Source organism: Nematolebias whitei, chromosome 1 (genome assembly GCF_014905685.2).
Source record: "Nematolebias whitei isolate Nwh7 chromosome 1, NemWhi1, whole genome shotgun sequence".
NCBI classification, from domain to species: Eukaryota; Metazoa; Chordata; class Actinopteri; order Cyprinodontiformes; family Rivulidae; genus Nematolebias; species Nematolebias whitei.
This window is the reverse complement of record NC_056498.1, coordinates 46670514-46690867: the sequence shown is the minus strand read 5'-3', so window position 1 is coordinate 46690867 and position 20354 is coordinate 46670514. Positions and strand designations below refer to the sequence as shown.

The 20354-nt window shown below is 41.3% G+C and overlaps 2 protein-coding genes across 2 annotated transcripts in view; one reads left to right on the top strand and one right to left on the bottom strand.

Annotated features, from left to right (window-relative positions):
* cdh23 (cadherin-related 23) overlaps positions 1–20354 on the top strand; it is a 275500-nt gene that overhangs the window by 207522 nt on the left and 47624 nt on the right. Inside the window, exons 28-36 of the mRNA XM_037677972.1 lie at positions 1522–1670; positions 3569–3704; positions 4265–4653; positions 7072–7173; positions 7853–7855; positions 7979–8128; positions 8639–8767; positions 9768–9896; positions 10061–10288. Coding sequence (XP_037533900.1) covers positions 1522–1670; positions 3569–3704; positions 4265–4653; positions 7072–7173; positions 7853–7855; positions 7979–8128; positions 8639–8767; positions 9768–9896; positions 10061–10288 — 1415 coding nt within the window. The remainder of the gene's footprint in view (positions 1–1521; positions 1671–3568; positions 3705–4264; positions 4654–7071; positions 7174–7852; positions 7856–7978; positions 8129–8638; positions 8768–9767; positions 9897–10060; positions 10289–20354) is intronic.
* Positions 13659–20354, bottom strand: part of vsir (V-set immunoregulatory receptor) — a 16646-nt gene continuing 9950 nt past the window's right edge. The window contains exons 2-7 of the mRNA XM_037677982.1: positions 19658–20059; positions 19503–19553; positions 19303–19410; positions 19110–19137; positions 17889–18061; positions 13659–14403 (exon numbers count right to left, since the gene is read on the bottom strand). Of these exons, the coding sequence (XP_037533910.1) occupies positions 14366–14403; positions 17889–18061; positions 19110–19137; positions 19303–19410; positions 19503–19553; positions 19658–20059 (800 nt within the window). The 3' untranslated portion in view covers positions 13659–14365. The remainder of the gene's footprint in view (positions 14404–17888; positions 18062–19109; positions 19138–19302; positions 19411–19502; positions 19554–19657; positions 20060–20354) is intronic.

Sequence of the window (20354 nt, the reverse complement as noted above, 5' to 3'; positions counted from 1 at the left end):
TATAATAAATATAACAGTTATAATAAATGTAACAACAGTTATAACAATACAACAACAGTTATAACAAATATAACAACAGTTATAACAAATAACAATTATAATAAATATAACAGTTATAACAAATATAACAGTTGTAATAAATATAACAACAGTTATAACAAATATAACAGTTGTAATAAATATAACAGTTATAATAAATATAACAACAGTTATAATAAATATAACAACAGTTATAATAAATATAACAACAGTTATAATAAATATAACAGTTATAATAAATATAACAGTTATAATAAATATAACAGTTATAACAATATAACAACAGTTATAACAAATATAACAACAGTTATAACAAATAACAATTATAATAAATACAACAGTTATAACAAATGTAACAGTTGTAATAAATATAACAACAGTTATAACAAATATAACAGTTGTAATAAATATAACAGTTATAATAAATATAACAACAGTTATAATAAATGTAACAACAGTTATAATAAATGTAACAACAGTTATAACAAATATAGCAGTTGTAATAAATATAACAACAGTTATAATAAATATAACAACAGTTATAATAAATATAACAACAGTTATAATAAATGTAACAACAGTTATAATAAATGTAACAACAGTTATAATAAACGTAACAGTTATAATAAATGTAACAACAGTTATAATAAATATAACAACAGTTATAATAAATGTCAGAGAGCAGAGTGTTTTTGTGCTGCTCACTGTTTTTCAGCTTGTAGGAGCAAAACTAATAAAATCCAGGCTCCAAAGAGACGTTGGTGTGTTCACCAGTTTGGACTAACTGTCATGCAGATGCTGCATGCACGAGTGTTGCCAGATAAATGTAAAATGTTTTATTTACCCCTCCTTTCTGTGCGCATGCTCAACAAACACAACACACACCTCATCTTAGAATATCTTTACTCAGCATATGTGACAGTTTAGGTCAAAATAGTATAGTTTTAAAGCCACAGTACTATAGTTCATACTGTCTTATCTGGCAACCCGACTGACATTCAAACTACAGCGTTTTCGTATAAACCCGCTCTCTTTTTTTATTACCCCCAATAAACATAGAAAAAACACTAAAGTTTCCAGAGGTTGTTCTGTGTAAACAGGAGGTAGATCACTTTGACTTGGTCATTTTAAAAGGAGATGAAAACATCTGGACACCCTTGTTTTAGAATATTGTTGCCATTAATTGGAAATTACAAGACTGTTGTTCAGCTTTTAAATAAATGTCAAGAGCCCCCTTTAGTCAGATAAGTCTCCTGATTTAGAAAGTTTAAAGTTTGATTAGATGATTTGTGCGTACTGTCATGCTGTCAGAAACTGTGTCTGTCAGATCATCTGAACCCAGAGATTGGGCTGATAATCTCTGGGTTTAAGTTTTTTCTTGGTTTTTTTTTTTTTATTATTGGCTGTTTTGTTACAGATGTCTCCTGAATTGTCCCTTCACTTTGTCTGTGTGTGGCTACGTGTTTTTATTTGTGCACGCAGGGAACAACAACAACCAGTTCAGCATAGACAGACTGACGGGGCTCATAGCGAGAGGCGTCCGGGCCCTGGACAGAGAAACCAGCAGCTCCCACGTGCTGGAGGTGGAGGGCTACAACAGTGATGAGAGCAGCATGCGCAGCTCCGTCAGGGTGAGGACATGGACCGAGGCCAACAAGTGTTTTAATCTCACACACACTCGTTCTGAAAAGGCTGGGACCTTGTGTAAAATAAAATAAATAAAATAAAAAGCCCAGAATGCAGTTGTTTGCAAGTCTTATAAACACAGTAAACATAACAAATGTAAAACAGTTGTATCATTTGTAAGATTTTAAAAAAGCTGATTCCTAATTTGATGGGAACAGTTTTGGTCCAGAGCCAACAAAAGCCCGTAAAAGAAAGTGGCACAAACAAGAAAGAGCTGGAGGATCATTTTACATTTAATTATGTTAATTTTCAACATATGAACAAGAGGACTGGGTGTGAAAAGACATTTTAGAGGCTGAATGTCTCAGAAGTAAAGATGGGCGGAGGTTCACCAGCCTGCAAGAAATTAAAATGGAGTAGAACTTGTGAAGACTTTAATCTCCATCATCTCCAATTCATAATCTGATCAACAGATTAGAAGAATCTGTAGAAATCTATAAACTCCAAGGACGAGGCTGAAGATCAATATTGGACAGTCGTGATCTTTGGGCCCTCAGAGGACCCTGCATTAAAACCAGGTCTGGTTCTGTTCTGGGCTCAGGAACTCTTCCACAGATTATCTGTAAACACAGCTCATCCACAGATGCTGCTTAAAGCTCTATCAGACAAAGAAGCCGCCAGATGTGAACACCATCCAGAACCGCTGCTGTCTTCTTTGGACCAGAGCTCGTTTCAAGTGGACTGAGGTGAAGTTCAGAACTGTTCTGAGGTCAGTCAGGTCCAAATCCAAAGTTCTGTTTGGAAACCATGGACACCACGTCCTCCATACAAAAGAGGAGAGGAAGCATCCAGCCTGGTATCAGCACACAGTTAACCTTGCGTCTCTGATGGTATAGGGGTACATTAGTGCCTCAGGAATGGAGAGTTTACATCTGGAAAGGAATAGTAAATATAGCAAATTATATATATTAGAACCACACCTGCTCCATCCAGAACTGTTGAACAGCTAGAGTCCTCCATCAGACCAGGATGGATGGAAATTATTTTAATAGCTCCCAACAACCGGCCTCCTCAGTTCCTGGACGTTTGCAGACTGTTGTTAAAAGAAGAGGGGATGCTTCACAGTGTGGGGACTCTGGGGTTTCCCCACCACCTCACAGTTTTCTTGCGGTTCCTGAGTGGCAGGGCAGAGCTTGTTAACCACAGCCATCTCCAGTCAGCTGATGAGAGCTACCAGTACTGTTTGGACCAGTAAGACTGCTGGAACGTTGTCCATTCCTGGTACTATGTCCAGCCAAAGTGAATCTCCATGTACATACTTTACTGACTTGATGACCTTGGTCACCTCCTTCACCCTGGACCCTGGTCTCCCCTCCCTGCCTGTTAACGAAGTAAGACTCGAATCATAACTCCGGACTACAAACGATATCATCAACTCCATCACCATGTCTTCTCTCCTGCACCTCATGTTCCTGGAAACTCACAACTGTAAAAAAAAATAAAATAAATAAACATCAAGTACCTTTTACATCAACTGTTGTTGGTCTTCTGGTTCTCTAATGGTACCCTGGGTTGTTCTGATACTAAAACGTGATACAGACGATTACATGAACCTGAAACAACTTTTTTGATCAAACTCATTTACCTCATTTTTATTTTCCAATAAATGTACAATCTCTTAGTTTCAACATTTGATATGTTTACTATGTCCCGTTGTGAATAGAATATAGTTTTGTAAGATTAGCCAATTATTAGTTTTGTTTTATTTTTTTACCACAATGGAACAAAATTTTTTAAATTGGGGTTATACAAGCTGGTGTGAAAATCTGGATCAAGATTCGGTTCCTGTAAACAGACTCTTGAGTTGGACCATGTGTTGACATGTTACCATCTTCTCCGTCAGGTGATCATTTATGTCAACGATGCCAACGATGAGGTGCCAGTTTTTACACAGCAACAGTACAACCGTTTGGGCCTCAAAGAGACGGCTGGTATCGGCACGTCTGTGATTGTGGTGCGTGCCACCGACCCGGACACTGGTGAGTCCCAAGTCTGATCTGTTGGAGGCATCGAGCGAAGGGTCTTGTTTCAGTTCTCGTTCCAGGTTTTATCCCAACAATAAATATGTCTGACACGGTGTCCAGGTTAGACATATTTATTTTGCCATTTATAATTTTCATCAGCTTCAAGATGATCACCTTTACCACTACCTGGTTCTGTTTTATAAGTTTGTTTTGCCTCCTGTTTATTTATCTTGTGTCTCTTAGGTGTGTTGTAAACATTACAATCACTGTAGCTGACATTTAAGTTGTACTTCTTTCACGGTTTGAACTTCCTCTAGTCACTTCCCATGGTTTAAGTTGTTGTTTAGACTCTATGTGGAAGATCTGGTGCAGTAACGATCAGAGCGGGCCTGGAACTACAATAAACAGCTTAACCAATAAAAGTGTTGAAAGCTGTGTTTAAAAAGAAAGAAAAAACATGGTCACAGAACTTTTACCTGTAGTTTGTATAAATTTTCAAATAAAGCCCCGATCATCATTCTAAACTTCGATTAAAGTTGGACAGAATACTTTTTCTCTTACGACTTCCCGTCTAGGTGATGGTGGAGCTGTTGCCTACGCCATCGTGTCGGGCTCGGACCGTAAGTTCGAAGTGGATGCGAGCACCGGTCTGATCACCACTGTGGACTACTTGGACTACGAGACAAAGACCAGCTACCTCATGAACATCTCGGCGACTGATCAGGCGCCACCGTTCCACCAAGTCTTCTGCACCGTCTACGTCACGCTGCTGAACGAACTGGATGAGGCTGTGGCCTTCTTGTCCACCAGCTATGAGACTTCCATTAAAGAAAACATTGCCACGGGGACCGAGGTGGTTCAAGTGCAGGCCAAGTCAGCTGATAACCTGAACCAGATGACCTATCGCTTTGACCCCGACACGTCGCCCGCTGCTCTGGCTCTCTTCAAGATTGATAGTGTTACGGTGAGTAAGGAAGCAGCAGCATAAATGTCGACGATCGTATGAACACAATGTGCATACCTCTGTAGTGTTTGTTTTAGGGGGTAAAGATTCAATACACACCTTGAATAGTGGCACGTATTAGTATGGGTTCAATACAATTCATCTTCATCTTCTACCGTTTATCCGAAGTCAAGTAATGGAGGCCACAGGTCCAGGAGAGAAACCCACACATTCCTCTCTCCAGCAACACTTTCTATCTGGTCCTAGGAAACCCCAAGGTGTTCCCAGGCCAGAGATTCCCTCCAGTAATTCCTGGGTTTTCCCTGGGACCTCCTACCAGTGGGGCGTGCCCAGAAAACCCCTAAAGGGAGGCGTCCATGAGACGTCCTAATCAGATGCCTAAACCCCAGTAGCTGACTCCTTTTGATGTGGAGGAGCAGCAGTTCCACTTCAAGCTCCCCCCAGATGACGGAGCTCCTCACCCTATTTCTAAGGCTGAGCCTGGCCACCCTGTGAAGGAAGCACTCCCCTTTTCCAATAATGCAGATACAGCTCCTGCTTTGGTTCTACAAGAATCGGTTACCCCTTAAAAGCAACTCGAGCACCCCATTCACCTTCAACAATTTCCTGTGGGATCAATAAAGTTCTATCTTATACTCCTGCAGCACCCCACTCGGAATACCTCAAGGAACACAGTCATAACCCTACTCAAGATCCACAAAATACATGTAGACTGGAGAGGCAAACTCCAATAATCCCCTTAGCAACTCTGCAAGGGTAAAGATCTGGTCAAGATCTGGTCCACTGTTCCATGACTAGGGTAGAAGCCACACTGTTCCTCCTGAATCTCAGGTTCAACAATTGTTGGAAAGGAGCCTCCCTTCCAACCCCCTGGAGTAAACTTTCCCGGGGAGGGCAAGAAGTGTGATCCCACAAAAGTTGGAACACACTCTCTGGTTCCCCTCGTTAAAAATGGGAACCATCACCCAGGTCTGCCACTCCACAGGTCCCAGTCCTCCATGTGACATTAAAGAGATGTCATGACAGCCCACAACATCCAGAGCCTTCATCATCTCGAGGTCAATCTTGTTCACCCCTGGCGCCCTGCCACCGAGGAGCATTTTGACTACCACAATGTCATTAAAGTCATTAGCTAATTTAATTAGCTCTATTATTAATTGTTCGATTTCGGGTCGGGCTCGGAAAAAATGATACAGGTTCAGTCCGGGTCAAATATTTTTTAGGCCTGAATGTAACTCTACTCCCTGGGTGTCGCCCTCGGGAGGTGCTTCAGGCATATCCAACTGGGAGGAGACCCCAGGAAAGACCCAGGACAGGCTGGAAGGACTATATCTCTTGGTTGACCTGGGAACACCTTGGAGTCCTCACAGAGGAGCTGGAAGAGATGGCGGTGGAAAGAGATGTCTGGACCTCCCTGCTCAAGATGCTGCCCCCGAGACCTGACTTTAGAACAAGTGGAGGATGGATGGATAGATGGATAAATGTTGCATACGAGCAAAAGTAGCAAAATACTATCCGGAAGCTAAAAGAACAATAGGCTAAAGTAGCTAAATGTTACCATAAATCTAAAGGTAGCAATTAGCTAAAATTTGAAAGCATGAGCTATACACTTTAAACATCAAAATGCTGATTAAAAGTTGCCAAATTTGCTAAAATCTCAATGATGCAGACCAGCTAAAAGTAGTAAAGTGCAAGCTAGCCAAAAGCTAAAAGTATCAAAACATTAGCTGAAAGCAGCAAAACACTGGTTAGAAATAGTAGAATGCTAACTATAGAGTAAAATTTTAGCTTAATGCTAATAGTAGTAAATTGCTACATTAAAGTAGCTAAATGGTGTTTAAACTTAAAAATATACTAGCTTGAAACTAAAAGTAGCAAAATGTTACCTCAAAATGCTAGCTAAAAGTTACAAAAACAGGCTAAAAGATGAAAATAGCAAAAGGCTTTCTCGGAGTGTATAGATAAAATCTTCCTTAGCTTCTCTTGGCAACATTCGGTTAAATAAAATGTGTGTCCCCTTCTAGAGTCAGATTCAAAAAACGAGCAGTGATCACCTATAACTTTTGTATTCACCATGTAAAGTACCTGCCATGTAGTACCCATCTAAAACATTTATACCAAACTTCATGGTACAAATACATGTACCATTACTCTCCGTCTTTCTTCCAGTGACTATCTTCTGTCTAATGCGACTCGTCCATTTCTTGCTCTTCGGTTCAGCAGCCTCTCCCTTTTTCTTTGATTTAAGGCAACAATCTTGTTGCTTTACAGCTATATTCTGATCAAAGGGCTTGTGTTCTTTGAAGTCGTTTGATTCCTTTGATAAATGAGAGATGAGTTTGTTTGATACTTGTGAAGCTTTCCGTTTGTCACACTGTGAATCTCGGATGAAACCAAGGTAAACATGGTGTTTTTCAGGGCCGCATCACAGTCACAGGCCTGCTGGACAGAGAAAAGGGGGCTCTGTACACCCTGACAGTCGTCGCTGATGATGGAGGACCTAAAAAGGACTCTACAGTGGTATGAAAACTCTTTTTAGGTTTTGTTATTTTAACCCTGAGGTCTCTCGCACTGGATAACAACCCTGTTACGCTCTTCACAACCTATTAGAATGTGACTGAATCATGGCAAATTTGGAAAACCCCCTTTAGTGTGAAGGCAATCATAACCCTTGTGCACTGTTAGTGCTCACGAAAGAAGTTTTCTTTATAGTTTTTAACATCCACAAAATGCTACTACCACAAATTATGAGCTCAGTTGTTTCCACACATTGTCACAATCATCGTTGTAGCCAAGGCATGAGGCCAGTGGAGTCGGTGCTGCTGTGAATCCTTGATGACCAAGCCACACCAGTGTTTTAGCCCCAAATTATGGATATGCTGCCACCTCGCTTGGAAAAAAGGATCCTAATAAGAAGAAGTTATGATTTCAAACCACCAGAACCTTGCTAAAAACATTGTGCATGCTCAAAACCAGTGTTGACCAATTGCGCTGTATTGCATATATGGGAAGTGCACTGTGTTCTTAATATACCCCTAAAGACCTCGCCTAGATTTTTCTTTTGGATCGTACTGAGGTTGTCATCCACTTTGAAAAGGGCCTAATTGGTTTTGTATATTATTTCATATGTTATATTTTATTTTGTTGTAGAAATTTAAAGGCGTTCCTCTTTTAATTGCATCTTTCTTTGGATCTGCAGAAGGTAAGAACATGAGCCCAACAAAATACATTTATCTGCAGTTTACTACTGTTATTGGTTGTTTTGCATATTTTAAAAGGTACGTTTCAGCCTGTTGTTAGCTAGATGATTTTTGCCACCTCGCAGGTATCGGTCACCATCCTGGATGAAAACGACAACAGTCCAGAGTTTGACATTACCTCTGAAACGTCGGTGAGCGTTCCAGAAAACACAGCCATGGGGACGAGGGTGGCAGTGATGCTGGCCAGAGACCAAGACGCTGGATTAAATGGACTGGTGAGGAGAAATGGAGATGGGAGACGCAGTTAAACCTACTCAGCAGATGAGCCAAGATCTTGTTTCAAGCTTCAACGTTCATTTTCATTATACGCCGGTCATTGTACCATGGTATGGTCTCTGTCCGTTTGTCCTTTGACTCTCTTTTGTCCCGTCCATAACTTCTGATACGCTCAAGATAATTTAACAAAACTTCATACGCATATGCTTCATCACTAGACGGAGCGTCTTGTACACTTTTTATTACCCCAGCTCTAAAATGAAGGTCACTTATGAAGGTCAAAGTTTATACATTGTCTTTGCTGTATAACCTTGGCTTGTCTGGGTCATTGCTATAGATTGATGTGTAATAGTTTGTTGTTTTCTTGTTAGTTTTTGGAGTAAAGTTTTGATCAGCGTTCCAGACTGAATCATTTTTTTATTGTATGAAGTACTCAGTCTGTCAGTGTCTGCTCTCATTCTTTTTTTTTCTTCTTTTTTTTTTACGTGTTATCTGTGGTTTCTCTTCAGGTGAATTTCACTCTGGTGGCTGGAAACATGCAGGATGTTTTCAAGATCAACACGGTGAACTACAGTTACGGGGAGGTTTTCGTCAACGCTCCTCTGGACAGAGAGTCTGTAGACCGCTATCTGCTGAAGGTCTGGTGCACACATCACACATCTGTACTTGTGACACCTCGAACAAGATGTTTTTCTGGCTTCATAACACTTTTACATTCTACACCTAGACCACAGCTCATTCAGCACAAACCCAATTTAATTATTTTTTTTTTGGGGGGGGTTCAGCTGTTTTTGCATCAATTCATTCAGGAGATGGGTGCCGTGAACTTCGGTTTTTATAACATTTATACTTTTTAAAATATTTACAAATATCTTCCACATAGAAATACATTATCTCCAGCTAATTGAGAAAGTTGGGTCTCTTGAAATGTGCTTCAGCTACTGGCTCTGCTTTTGTCTTATTATTAATCTTTTAGCTACCAAATTTGTTGCTTTTACCTTTTAGCTACTGTTCTGCTACTTCCAACTAGCCTGTTGCTACTTTTAGCTTTTAGGTAGCCATTTTCTGGTTTTAGCCAGCACATTGTTACTTCAGGCTTCTTTTGAAAATTTTAGCTAACCTTTTTATTCTTTTAGCTCGCCTCTTTTACTTTTAGCTTCAGGCAGCCTTTTCCTATGGTTAGCTTTTAGTTTGCCTTCTGCTACATTTAGCTAGTATTCTACAACTTTTAGCTAGCATTCTTCCTGCTTCTAACTTTTAGTTAGCCTTTAGTTCCTTTTAGCATTTGGCTAGTCTTTTGCTAGACTTCATATCGCCTTTTTGATAGTATTTTGGTACTTTTAGCTCTTGGCTAGTGTTCTGCCTAGCTTTAGCTATTAGCTTTAGTTCAGCAGTCATTCAGCTCTTGTCATCACACCATCCCTTTAGGTTAATCAGTCATTTTTTATGAACTGTAATCACGTATATAAAATATTTAGAAGAACACTTAGAAGAAGAATTAAATATTTGTTGAAGAATTTCAGTTTAGCGTCAGCTTTGCTAACCAAGCATCAAAGAAGCGTGCCAATTTTATGTTTTTATTATTTTTGGCCGCTGTGCTCTTTGGCGCTTTCCTTTGATATGAACGTCTTGTTGCAGGTGCGTGCCACCGACAACGGCTCGCCTCCCCGATACACAGATCACGCTCTCACCGTCAACATCCTGGACGTTAACGATAATCCACCTGTTATTGAAAGCCCCAGAGGCTACAACGCCAGCGTCAATGAGGTGAGAATGTGTCCACACTAATTATTTTATTAAGCAAGCCTTTAGGTTTGCAACAACAATCCCCACGTGGGCAGTTTTCAGTTGAATATTGATATTTAACCACCCCGGAATGACTTTCTTTTATTCTCCCATTGACAGCTGATGATTTTGAATGAATTTTGCAGAACGTCGGAGGCGGCACGTCGGTTCTTCGTGTGGTGGCCACTGACAAAGACATCGGTTCCAACGCCATGCTGTTCTACTACATCACTGCTGGAAACCAGGACCTGACCTTCCGCATGGACCGCATGACCGGAGAGATAGTGACTCGACCGTCGCCACCTGACCGGGAGCGCCAGCAAGAGTATCGGCTGATTGTGGTCGTGGAAGACGACGGCACGCCGCCTCTGTCGGTAAGAATCAACCGGTCTGCAACCCTTCTGCGAGAAAACGTCTTTATTTTAGGGTTAAAATGATCAAGTTGAAGCAGAGTTATACAAGTTATATTATTAGGCTTTCTGTTTTTTTTTTGTTTGTTTTCTTAGCTTACTTTATTTTCAAGCAAAATTCCACTCATTTTTGTTTTCATGCTTATTTTAGAAGTTTAGACATTTTTTGTTTTGTCCAGTTTTAGGCCAATTTTGAAATGACAAAATGTTTCAGTTAGGTTTTGGGTAATACCGTTGTACTAAAACGGCTCATTTAAGGGTTTTAATCATCTTTTAACTGCTGATTCTTAAAACTCAGCAGTTTTGTGACTTTTAGACACTGCAGATCTTAGCGTCCCCGTCCCTTGGCGTGATCTGTGGAATATTACAGAAACTGGTGGTTATTTGACACAGGTGCTTTTTATTTCAGGCTAGCTGCAGCTCCTCTAACGGGTGGAGTACCTCAAGGCTCTGTTCTGGGCCCTGTCTTGCCTTTTGTTTTAATTATGGTGAAATAAATTAGAATTTATCCATTAATTAATTTCATTTAGACAGTCCACTGAAGGTTGCAGGCTTTATTTGTAAGCAAATTTTACATGTTGGCATAATGGTTTGCAGATATTCTGATTTAATTTGCATCTGATAATAATTAAATTTATCATTTAATTACTCGATTATATCATTAAAGATATAGTTAAATAAATAAATGCACAATTAATTAGTTAAGTCACATTGAAATAATCAAATGTATTTAAAATAAATTATTTAAAATTACATTTCTTTATTCAGTGTCATTATTTAAAAGGTACATTTATTTATTTATTGGGACATTTGATTAATTAATTGTGTATTTAATGATTTAATGATGTCTTGAATAATTAAAAGATAAATTTAATTATGTATTATTAAATAAGATAATAGTTCCATCTTCTTATTTAATTTTGTCACATTCCACCCTCCATCCCAAACTTTGAAATTAAATCATTCATTCAGAAATTAATTCTAAATACCATTTCTCAGTCCTTATATTTATTCTTTGAGCCCTTCTGTGTTGTTCCATCGTTTAACCCTGCAGTAACGCAGGTCGCATTGCTGTTACTGATGTTTAAGTGATTTTTATTCTTAACTTTATTATATCACATTATGTAAATTCAGTCTAAGAACATGGACACTTGTTCCATCACTTATTAAACCACAGCTTGGTACAGATGTAAAACAGACGTTTTAAAAACTTCTGGAGGTCACACAAAAACTCAGTGCGTCTTGCAGACGTGTGTAAAACCGACTGGCTGCGAGGGCGCAGGAAGCACCTCGTGTGTCAACAGGAAATCCACAAGTGAATCACAGACCAGGGCTCCTTCTCCTTGGAAAATGTGTAAAAACTTTGTAAACGTGTGGATAAATGGAGGTATTCTTTGTCAAAACGGTCTTCGGTCTCAGAAACGTGTAATATCGTCGATGCAAGTGTGCAGAAGCAGCTACCGGTCTCGTTTCTCTCCCGGGCTCCGGTGATGAAGAATGTTGTCTTTTCTCTCGTCGGTGCCAGGATCTGTCGGGGGTGCGCCCTCTGAAGGATGCACAGCGTTGTCCTGCGCGTGACGGCTCCCTGGACAGCAGCTCGTCCTCGTGTTAGTTTTAGGCGCATTCGGTCAAAATATAATATTAGTTGTAAAAGTTTGATGATTTCAGAGGCGAGACAGAAAACTTTGAGGTTTGAGAGTTTTATTATACAAGCTAGATTAACATCCAGAACACACATGCTTCAGATATATTTTTAACCTTTTTTTTTTACAATATGAAACATTAAAAACAACAAAGAGTGCGCTCCAGTGAGCATGCACAAATATAAACACGTTTCAGCTCAAGCACAAATTATTTCATAAAGCTGTAAATTGATTAGAAATCAAACATACATTCAGAGCCATCAGGAGACACACTCACATAAACATATAAATCTCTTATTTAAAAACAAACCATGCATGAAGGGGACACCCCGTCCTCTGCACCTGCTGCGCATCATTCACGACATGATTTCCACCGAGCGCCCACAGCGAAACCAGCAGAGCACAGTCACATCTGGACTGTTAAATCGGCACCGCAGCTTCTTACCGGGACATCTGGAGCGTTCTGAGATCTTTGGGTGATGATTCAAAACGGTTTCTCTACACCAGTGCTGTTCAACTGGCGGCCCATGGGCCAAATCAGGCCCACAGGTGAGCTCAGCTGGTCCACCAGTGGGTTCATTTTTAAAGAAAACTAGATTTTAAACCATAAAACTTTGAACTTACTGAGAATAACTGCTGGATGTTCAGTCCCTGAGCTTTTGGCTTTCAGTAACTGTGACCCCCCTGATCGATACTTTCAATCGTTTATTTTTCTTCTTCTTATCGGACCTCGCTGCACACATGAACAAAGACTGAGCCCTGACAGTAACGGGCATTACTGATGAAATCCAAGGTGTTGCAACGGCCGTGATGAAAGGCCTTTACGGCGTCCGTCATGCTACATTTACTCGTAATAAACTCTACACAGGACGACGAATCACCCCCTTGAAACGGTCGTTAGAAACGTTCTTCAGCAGTTTTAAGGCTTCTGTGCGGTGCTGAAAGTACAAGAAGGAGTACTAAGAAGAAAGGTGCAAACTGGATCTGAGGTAGCGAAGACAAAACGGGAAAGAAAGAAAAACAAATAATAATAATCCTGCAAACGGCAACATGATGCCGCTCAGTAGAAACCGTTAATAATGGAGGCTCCTGTGATGTTTGCAGCGTCACACAGGATGAGTTTTGACCTTTAACTCGGTGCTACATTCATGATTACTGATAGAGCCCATGCAGCGTGCCACAAGAAAAACAAGTCATCCTTGATGTCGTTCAGCAAGCTTCCTGTTAAAAGGCTGAAGTTTACCCCTAAAATCAGCAAAATATTAACCTTGTGCTCTGCAAAGGGCTGAACAAACGAACCGAACCTGCTGTTCTAATGTTGACGAATGAGCGCGGAGGTCCGGGTGGATTTCAGGTGAGCCGGGTCCGACGATGCTACGATTATTATTCATCATCGGCGGGACCTTCAGACCTGGAGGGTCGAAGCTTGTGATGTTTAGGTCATGAGAGCTGCTGTGCAGGAGTTCCAGTCCAGTCCAGGAGCTGCAGAATTACAGAAACTACATGGAGAGGGGTTTGAGACTCTCGCAGTGATTCTGCGACTATTTAGAGAGAAAGTGTCTTAAATTATTTAACCGTGTCTCAAATTCAAACCTGAAGTCTGTGAACCTCCGAGCCTCACAGCAGGAAACTGAGAACCCTCACACTGGTTTTAAGATATTTTAGAGTAGCAATAAATTGATATAATCTGCAATACCTGTACTTAATCCACTTAGGTAACTGAATATACATTAAGCAATTTGGTTAGGACACAGCCCTCTGTGAATAGCAAGTGGCCATCAGGGCACTAACGATCATTTGTTAGATTGATAGTCCTCCTTTACCACGCAGTGTCTCCCCTACCCTTATACAAGCAGAGCAGAGCGCCCCGTCCTGTCATCAGAACCGAGTGTCCTGCCTAACGACGTCAAACTTTAGGTCTCAGTCCTACTGCGTCCCTTCCTTCGGACTTTGCCTGAAAAGATCTCGCTGTCCAAGTATGTGTACCTAAAAACTCAATACACGGTGGAAGAAAGTCTTGATGACATCACTGCACGGGCTCTACAGTGGCATCTTTACATGATTCGAGTTCTCACCAACTCCAACCAACCAAACCTACAAGGACCAAGAACTGAAACGTAGAAAAATTCAAATCTGTTGCTTTTAACTTGCAATTTTTTTACAATAGGAGGTGCTGTTGTGTTCAGAAACCACAAGACCTGAATCCACTTCTGCCCTCCGCTTGTTCTGGGTGGAAACAGGATCTGAATCCATAAGAAATGCAGGTCTTCTCTGTCCGGTGCTCCGGACCACGTAGGGTCCAGGCGCCGGTCGGGGTAGATCTTTGTACGGTTCTTAAGAGACAGCTGGTTAGGACAGTGTTGCTGCTGAGACGGAGAGTTTGAGTGAAGAATCTGATTTAAATCTGCAGCAGATCTGGAGACTCTGGGATGGGGTCTGGAAGAGAAAAACATCTGTGAGAGCAGAGAAACGATGGGAAGTTTCACAACTTTGTGACGGATGAGAAAAATAACATCTGAAGGCACTCCCTGCTCAAAACTGACCAACTCAACTCATTTTTGGAAAAGACCAAAATCCACGATGGAAAACGAGTTCAGCTGAAAATTGGTTTTTAAAGCAGAACTTAAAAAGGGCTGAGCCAGCGTTGCAACACGTTTAAAGACAACAGGGAAGTTGTGCAGAAAGATGAAGAGGAAAGATGAAGTGCAGCTTCTTGTTCGCATAAACCTCGGACAGAAAAAAACAGCTGGTTCTACAGAACATCTGTGGACCACAAGAGGAAACGAGACCCACGCCTGGACACAAACATCTACCAACCAAAAGTTTTTTTTAAAAAGTTTTAGATTTTTTTAAACGATTCGATCTATTGTTGTCACCCGCCACCGAAAGGCAGAAAGTAATTAATGAAGCCAAACCGATTCAACATGGCTGCCACCGCCAACTAATAAAAATTAAACATTTAAACTCGTTTAACTCTGTTAAGATTCGGTGTGGTAGTAGCTGACCCTGATCTCCAACACATAGTCTGAGGCCCCGTTGGTACAAGAACGACCTCTGGAAACGTTGGGGATTAAATAAAAATTAAAAACACTTGTTTACACAAATCTGCAGCAGTTTCCATGCCAGGCAGGGTTGCCAGATAAAAAAAGATGAACTACAGAACTGTCACTTGAAAACGTTTGTATTTTGATCCAACCTGAGTGAGGGCGTTGTTAGAAGAGGTGTGTGTTGTGTTTGGTACACGTGCACAGAAAAGGAGGGGATTCAAAAATGTATTTATGTTTATCTGGCAACCCTGACACGAGGCTCAGCTGCATGCAGTGTCCACACGATCACAGTTCTGTCCAAACTGGTGAATACACGAACGCCCCTTTGGACCGAGGGTGTTGTTGATTTGCTCCTGCATGCTGAAAAGGGTGAGTAACACACACACACACACACACACACACAAAACCCTCTCTGCTGTCTGTCATTTATTGTAACTTGTTGATTGTAGCCACCTGGAGTGCACATGTGCGACTTTACACCTGCAGAGTATTTCACACCCCTGCAGGGGGGGGTTACACCCGAAAACCTCTGCTGAAAACGTTTTGATGCAAAGAGGCAGGTGATCTGTAGGCTTGTCACGATAAATTTTGCTGGGCGATTAATTGGCTCAGAAAATATTGCGATTAACGATAATATTGTTTGAAATTTGACAATAATTAGTAATTATTGTCAAATTTAAGAAGAAATGTTTAATTTGTTTTGTGTTTAGTATCTTTTTTTCAACCACCGGATGGGAGTTTAAGACTGTTCGAACCGAAGGATGGATAGTGAGGGAGTGAGCAGCATGTCTCTTTATGGAAAAAAGGGAGGGAGGCCCCTTGACATGACATGGGCTGTCTCTTTTCAGTTCTCAAAATGGCGGACGCTCGGTGTGGTTTGAGCTCTTTAGCATTTTTCACACAAAGCTTTTAATAAAAAAAACAGTAAACAAGTTCTCAGCTTCTTTTAGCAGAGAAAAACAACTTTTTACACGAAGGAACGAGTTTCAACTGTGAATTTTGGAGCTTCGACAAGACGGAGGTTTTTTCTCGAGGTCGGCCTGTTAGCTTAGCTCGTAGCTTAGCTGCTTTTAACGATCAAAAAAACATGATTTTGTACGGTTAAAACAGATTTAAAGAGAAACGAGAAAAGGAGGGGTCAGTGAAGAGTTGAGCCTTTTGTCATCCAGTGTCTTCAGTAGAAAGAGAGAGACGAAGAAACAAAGTCGATAAAACGAGGTCGATAATTTTCATTTATCATGCGAGTAATTGATTTATTGTTTATCGCGACGGGCCTAGTGATATGGATTCTTTCAAGGAATGCTACTTGCATTGAAACAGTTTTTTTTCTGTCAGGTTCCTGACGTCGAAGATCGTGCAGTAAGGAAGCTGGGTAATCTACGCCAGCATGTCTGGAATGTCTGCACAGGCCAGGATTTGATGGAAAAACATTTAGTTTCAGTTTTCGGTCAGTCCAAGTTGGAGAACGGCTCCGAGGAGGAGGATCGTGGGAAGTTAAAGTCTCTTTATCTGTCCTGTCAGGATGTTCGTGGAGTGAATGTGCATTTTTTATTATCACGTTTTAGTTAGTTTTAGCAGAAACAAAGTTGTTTTTTTCTTGATTGCATCTCTTGTGTATATTTTGAAATATGGGTCTGTGTTCTTGTGTAATTCACCTACGTGTTGCTGCAAGTACTGCTGTTCATAACTTGAGTAACAAATGGACGTGGAACGGGTCAGGTTCCCACTTCTCTAAATCCACTGTTGGTTTCGACTCGTTACGACTCGACTGATTTGGCTTTTTACTGCATCAGATCTCCACAGACACGTTCTGGAGCATTCCGCTGTTGTTTTAAAGACAAAAACACTAAAATAGATCATTTATTTGGACATTAAGACTGCTTGTTTAACATCTGGATTGTCAGATGAGTTAAAGCTGCTTCGGTCCAACTTGGTGAATAACAGGCGTGATCTAATGTAAGAGTTTACGCAGTTATTCCAGCAGAAAAATGGCCAACGTCCTGCGGAAAGTGCTGCAACTAGCTGCTCAAATTTCCACAGAAATCCATGTAAACGACTGACAGCAGAGTCGAAGCTTCAAGTTGCATTAGCGTGGGCTGCTGTGAGATTCAGGAGCTGCTTCAGTAACGTCACTCTGATCTCCTCGTTTTACCTCGGATGTCTTTAGTCCGATCAAGATGAAACTACTCCAAACTGGTTTTCCAGCGTCAAACCCATGAAAGCAGATGAACACAAAGGAGAAATAAACGTAAAGATTCATTAGGAAAATAAAAAGGAAAAAACGAAGGCTGTGGCAGCGACGACAACAAAAACCAGGGGACGAAGCGTGAAGGGGGCCTGGACTGGGCGTGGACGCCACAATGCCAGACTGCAGGAAAGGTGAAGGCCGGGAGACTAAATGGACTGGGCCTGATGAGGAGAATGGAGATACCTGGCTTAATGACGACAAAGGAACAGGTGAAAGTGGGCGGGGCCGAAGTGTGGAGCGAAGGCTGACTGTGGAAAAGTACTGAGAGAGGCAGGAAATCCCATGGAGGCAACGGAAAGAAACAGACCTCCAAACAGAGAAGTACTGAAACCCACAAATCAGGACGGGTACCAGTTCTTCCTCTAGATCGGTTCCATTTTCAGTGTGCTCGTATTCCTTTTTTGTTGTCGTTGTTGACGGGGCGGGGCACCCTGCTTTTATACTGGTAGGGGAAACACTGGTAACAATCCTTCCACAGAACCCGACTTAAAAATGTCTGAACAACCCCCTGCCTGTTTATCATTTTGAGATCATCAGCTGTTTCAGAGATTCGCACCAACGTCCCCGGTCGCACATCGTGTCGCATCAGACGAGTTATTCCCACAGACGTTTTACTTGCGTCTTACCTTCAGATGGGAAGAAAACGTCTCCGTGATCTGGAGACAGGGGCGTCCCCGGGTCAGACAACAGGTGGTGTCCAGTCCCAGAGGACTGCCTGGTCATGATCTGAGACACGGTGCGGGTCTTTACGGGCGGCGATCCACCGAGGAACACGGGATTATCGTGGCCCTGATCCTCGCTACGAAACACAAAAGATGAGAAACCTTGAAAACGGCTCGGTGCTCCGTTTCTAAACTCTAAAGTGTCTAAATTGAGATTTATAAACCGTTAGAGTGACACAGCGTCAGAATTCACTTTTATTTTCTGGATTTTTAGTTTTCTATATTTTATTTTTTCAATCTAACAACTTCTGCATGCTTGGTGCTGCTTTAGCTGTTCATATACCAAAATATTCGGCTCATTCAGGAGATGGCTGCTACGACTTTTGTATTTTGTAACCTTCATACTTTCTAAAACTTTTGGTTTAATTTATAAATATATTCTCCTTAGAATTATCTCGTAAATTCCCTCAAAAACAGATACAGCTGTAGTTATTTCAGCCAGCCTTTTGCTAATTATAGCTAGTCTTCTACTTTCTAATGTTTTGATACTTTTAGCTACAGTTTAACTCATTTTAGTTTTTAGCTAGCCCTTTGCTACTACTAGACCTTAGCTGTTCTTTTGTTATATTTAGCTGTCCTTTTGCTAATTTTAGCTTTTTGTTAATGTTGTAACCTTTACATACTGTAGCTGTGCTTTTATTTTGAGACGTCTTTTTCCTACGTTTAGCTGGCCTTTTAACAGTTTTAGCTGTTATTTTGATACTCTTAGTTAGCCTTCCTGTGCTTTGAGCTTTTAGCTACAGTTTTGCTACTTTTAAATTTTAGCTACCCCTTCGCTACAATTTTATTGTAGCTGTTCTTTTGCTACTTTTAGCTGCTCTTTTGATCATTTTAGCTGTTCTTTTACCACTTTTAGCTTTGAGTGTTTTGTTTCTTATAGCTTTTGTTGATCTGTTTTTGTAAGCGTTCAGCTAAATTTTTGCTTATATCAGCTTTAGTTTCAGCTTGTCCAGTATCGGCCACCAAACTGTTCCTTTTAGTGTTTCTAATCTAACAAGCTGTTTTGGTAAATGACCTGTTGGACATCTTGTCACATCAGTGAATACATTGTGTTTTTATTTTTCTGAGGTTGCTTTAATGTTTCTGTTTGAGATCAATGAAATGACCGACTGTGGGAAAACCTACCTGTCCATCTTCACGAGCTCCTGCGCACCTGGGAGACAGGAAACAGGAAATGGGCCATTGTGAGCAACAGGAGTGTGAATGTGCTTCCTAACTTTGAGTACAGTTAATACCGCTCTCTGACAGGAAGCACACCTCAGACTAACACTACGGGAAGCAGCTTGTGGAAAAAAAAAGTTATGAATTTAATACGTACGTCTGGACCTGGTGTTCTGTCTCTGTTTGTAGACGAGCACCAGAATCACCGGCAGAGAGAGCAGAGCCAAGATGCAGGCTGTTAAAGCCAAGGCCACGGGCACCGAGCCTAAAGGAAGCAACATAGAGAAAGGGAATTAAATCCCCAGAATAACCTGCCGGTTATTTACCTCTGGTTAAGACCTGGGAGCGTTTTCATACCTGCAGGTGGTGAGGGAGCCCAGATGGTACAATTCTGAGATCCATTTTTTGCTGGAAAAACATGTAAATCATATCGATCAATCTCATGTGCCAATCAGTGATTGGTTTGTTAGTGACGTTCTATGAGCTTGCGGTGCTTTATTGTGCGTTCTTACATTGCGTCACTTGAAGAACAATGTGGCTGTGGAACTTCAGAGCCGACCCGTGGTTGTGCTGCTTGTTGATGTCCAGGAGTAAGCAGCAGTAGCGCCCCTCGTCGGCGTGCGTGATGTTCAACAGAGTCACCCACATGTCGTCCTTCGAGTATCCAAACTTCAGCCCTAACTGCTGGATGTGGTTGTTGTGGTGAAGGAAGTGCGATATGTTGCGCGGCATCATCCCTGCTTTGCAGTGTTGGTCACTGTGAGGTGTGAAAAGCCAGTGGTGTTTCAGATGAGTGCCGCCAGTAACGTTCAGGGCACACGCCAGTCTGGCCGTCGCACCCTTTGGGCAGGAGTAGTACAGGTGGGGGGCAGAGACACCCATGGTGGAGTTCAGGTAGGACAACTCCGCTTTAGCTAGAGAAAGAAAACAGACAGGAAAAAAATATAATTAACATGATTCATTGTCAGGGAGGGAGGATTAATGGATGGATGGATGGATGGATGGATGGATGGATGGATGGATGGATGGATGGATGGATGGATGGATGGATGGATGGAAGGATGGATGAGTGGGTGGACAGATGGTTAACAGATGAATGGATGAACAAATGAATGGATGGTTGAATGAACACAGATGGTTGAGGTGGATGGATGGATGGGTGGTTGTGTGGACAAACGGATGCATGGATGGGCTGATGAGTGGATGGAT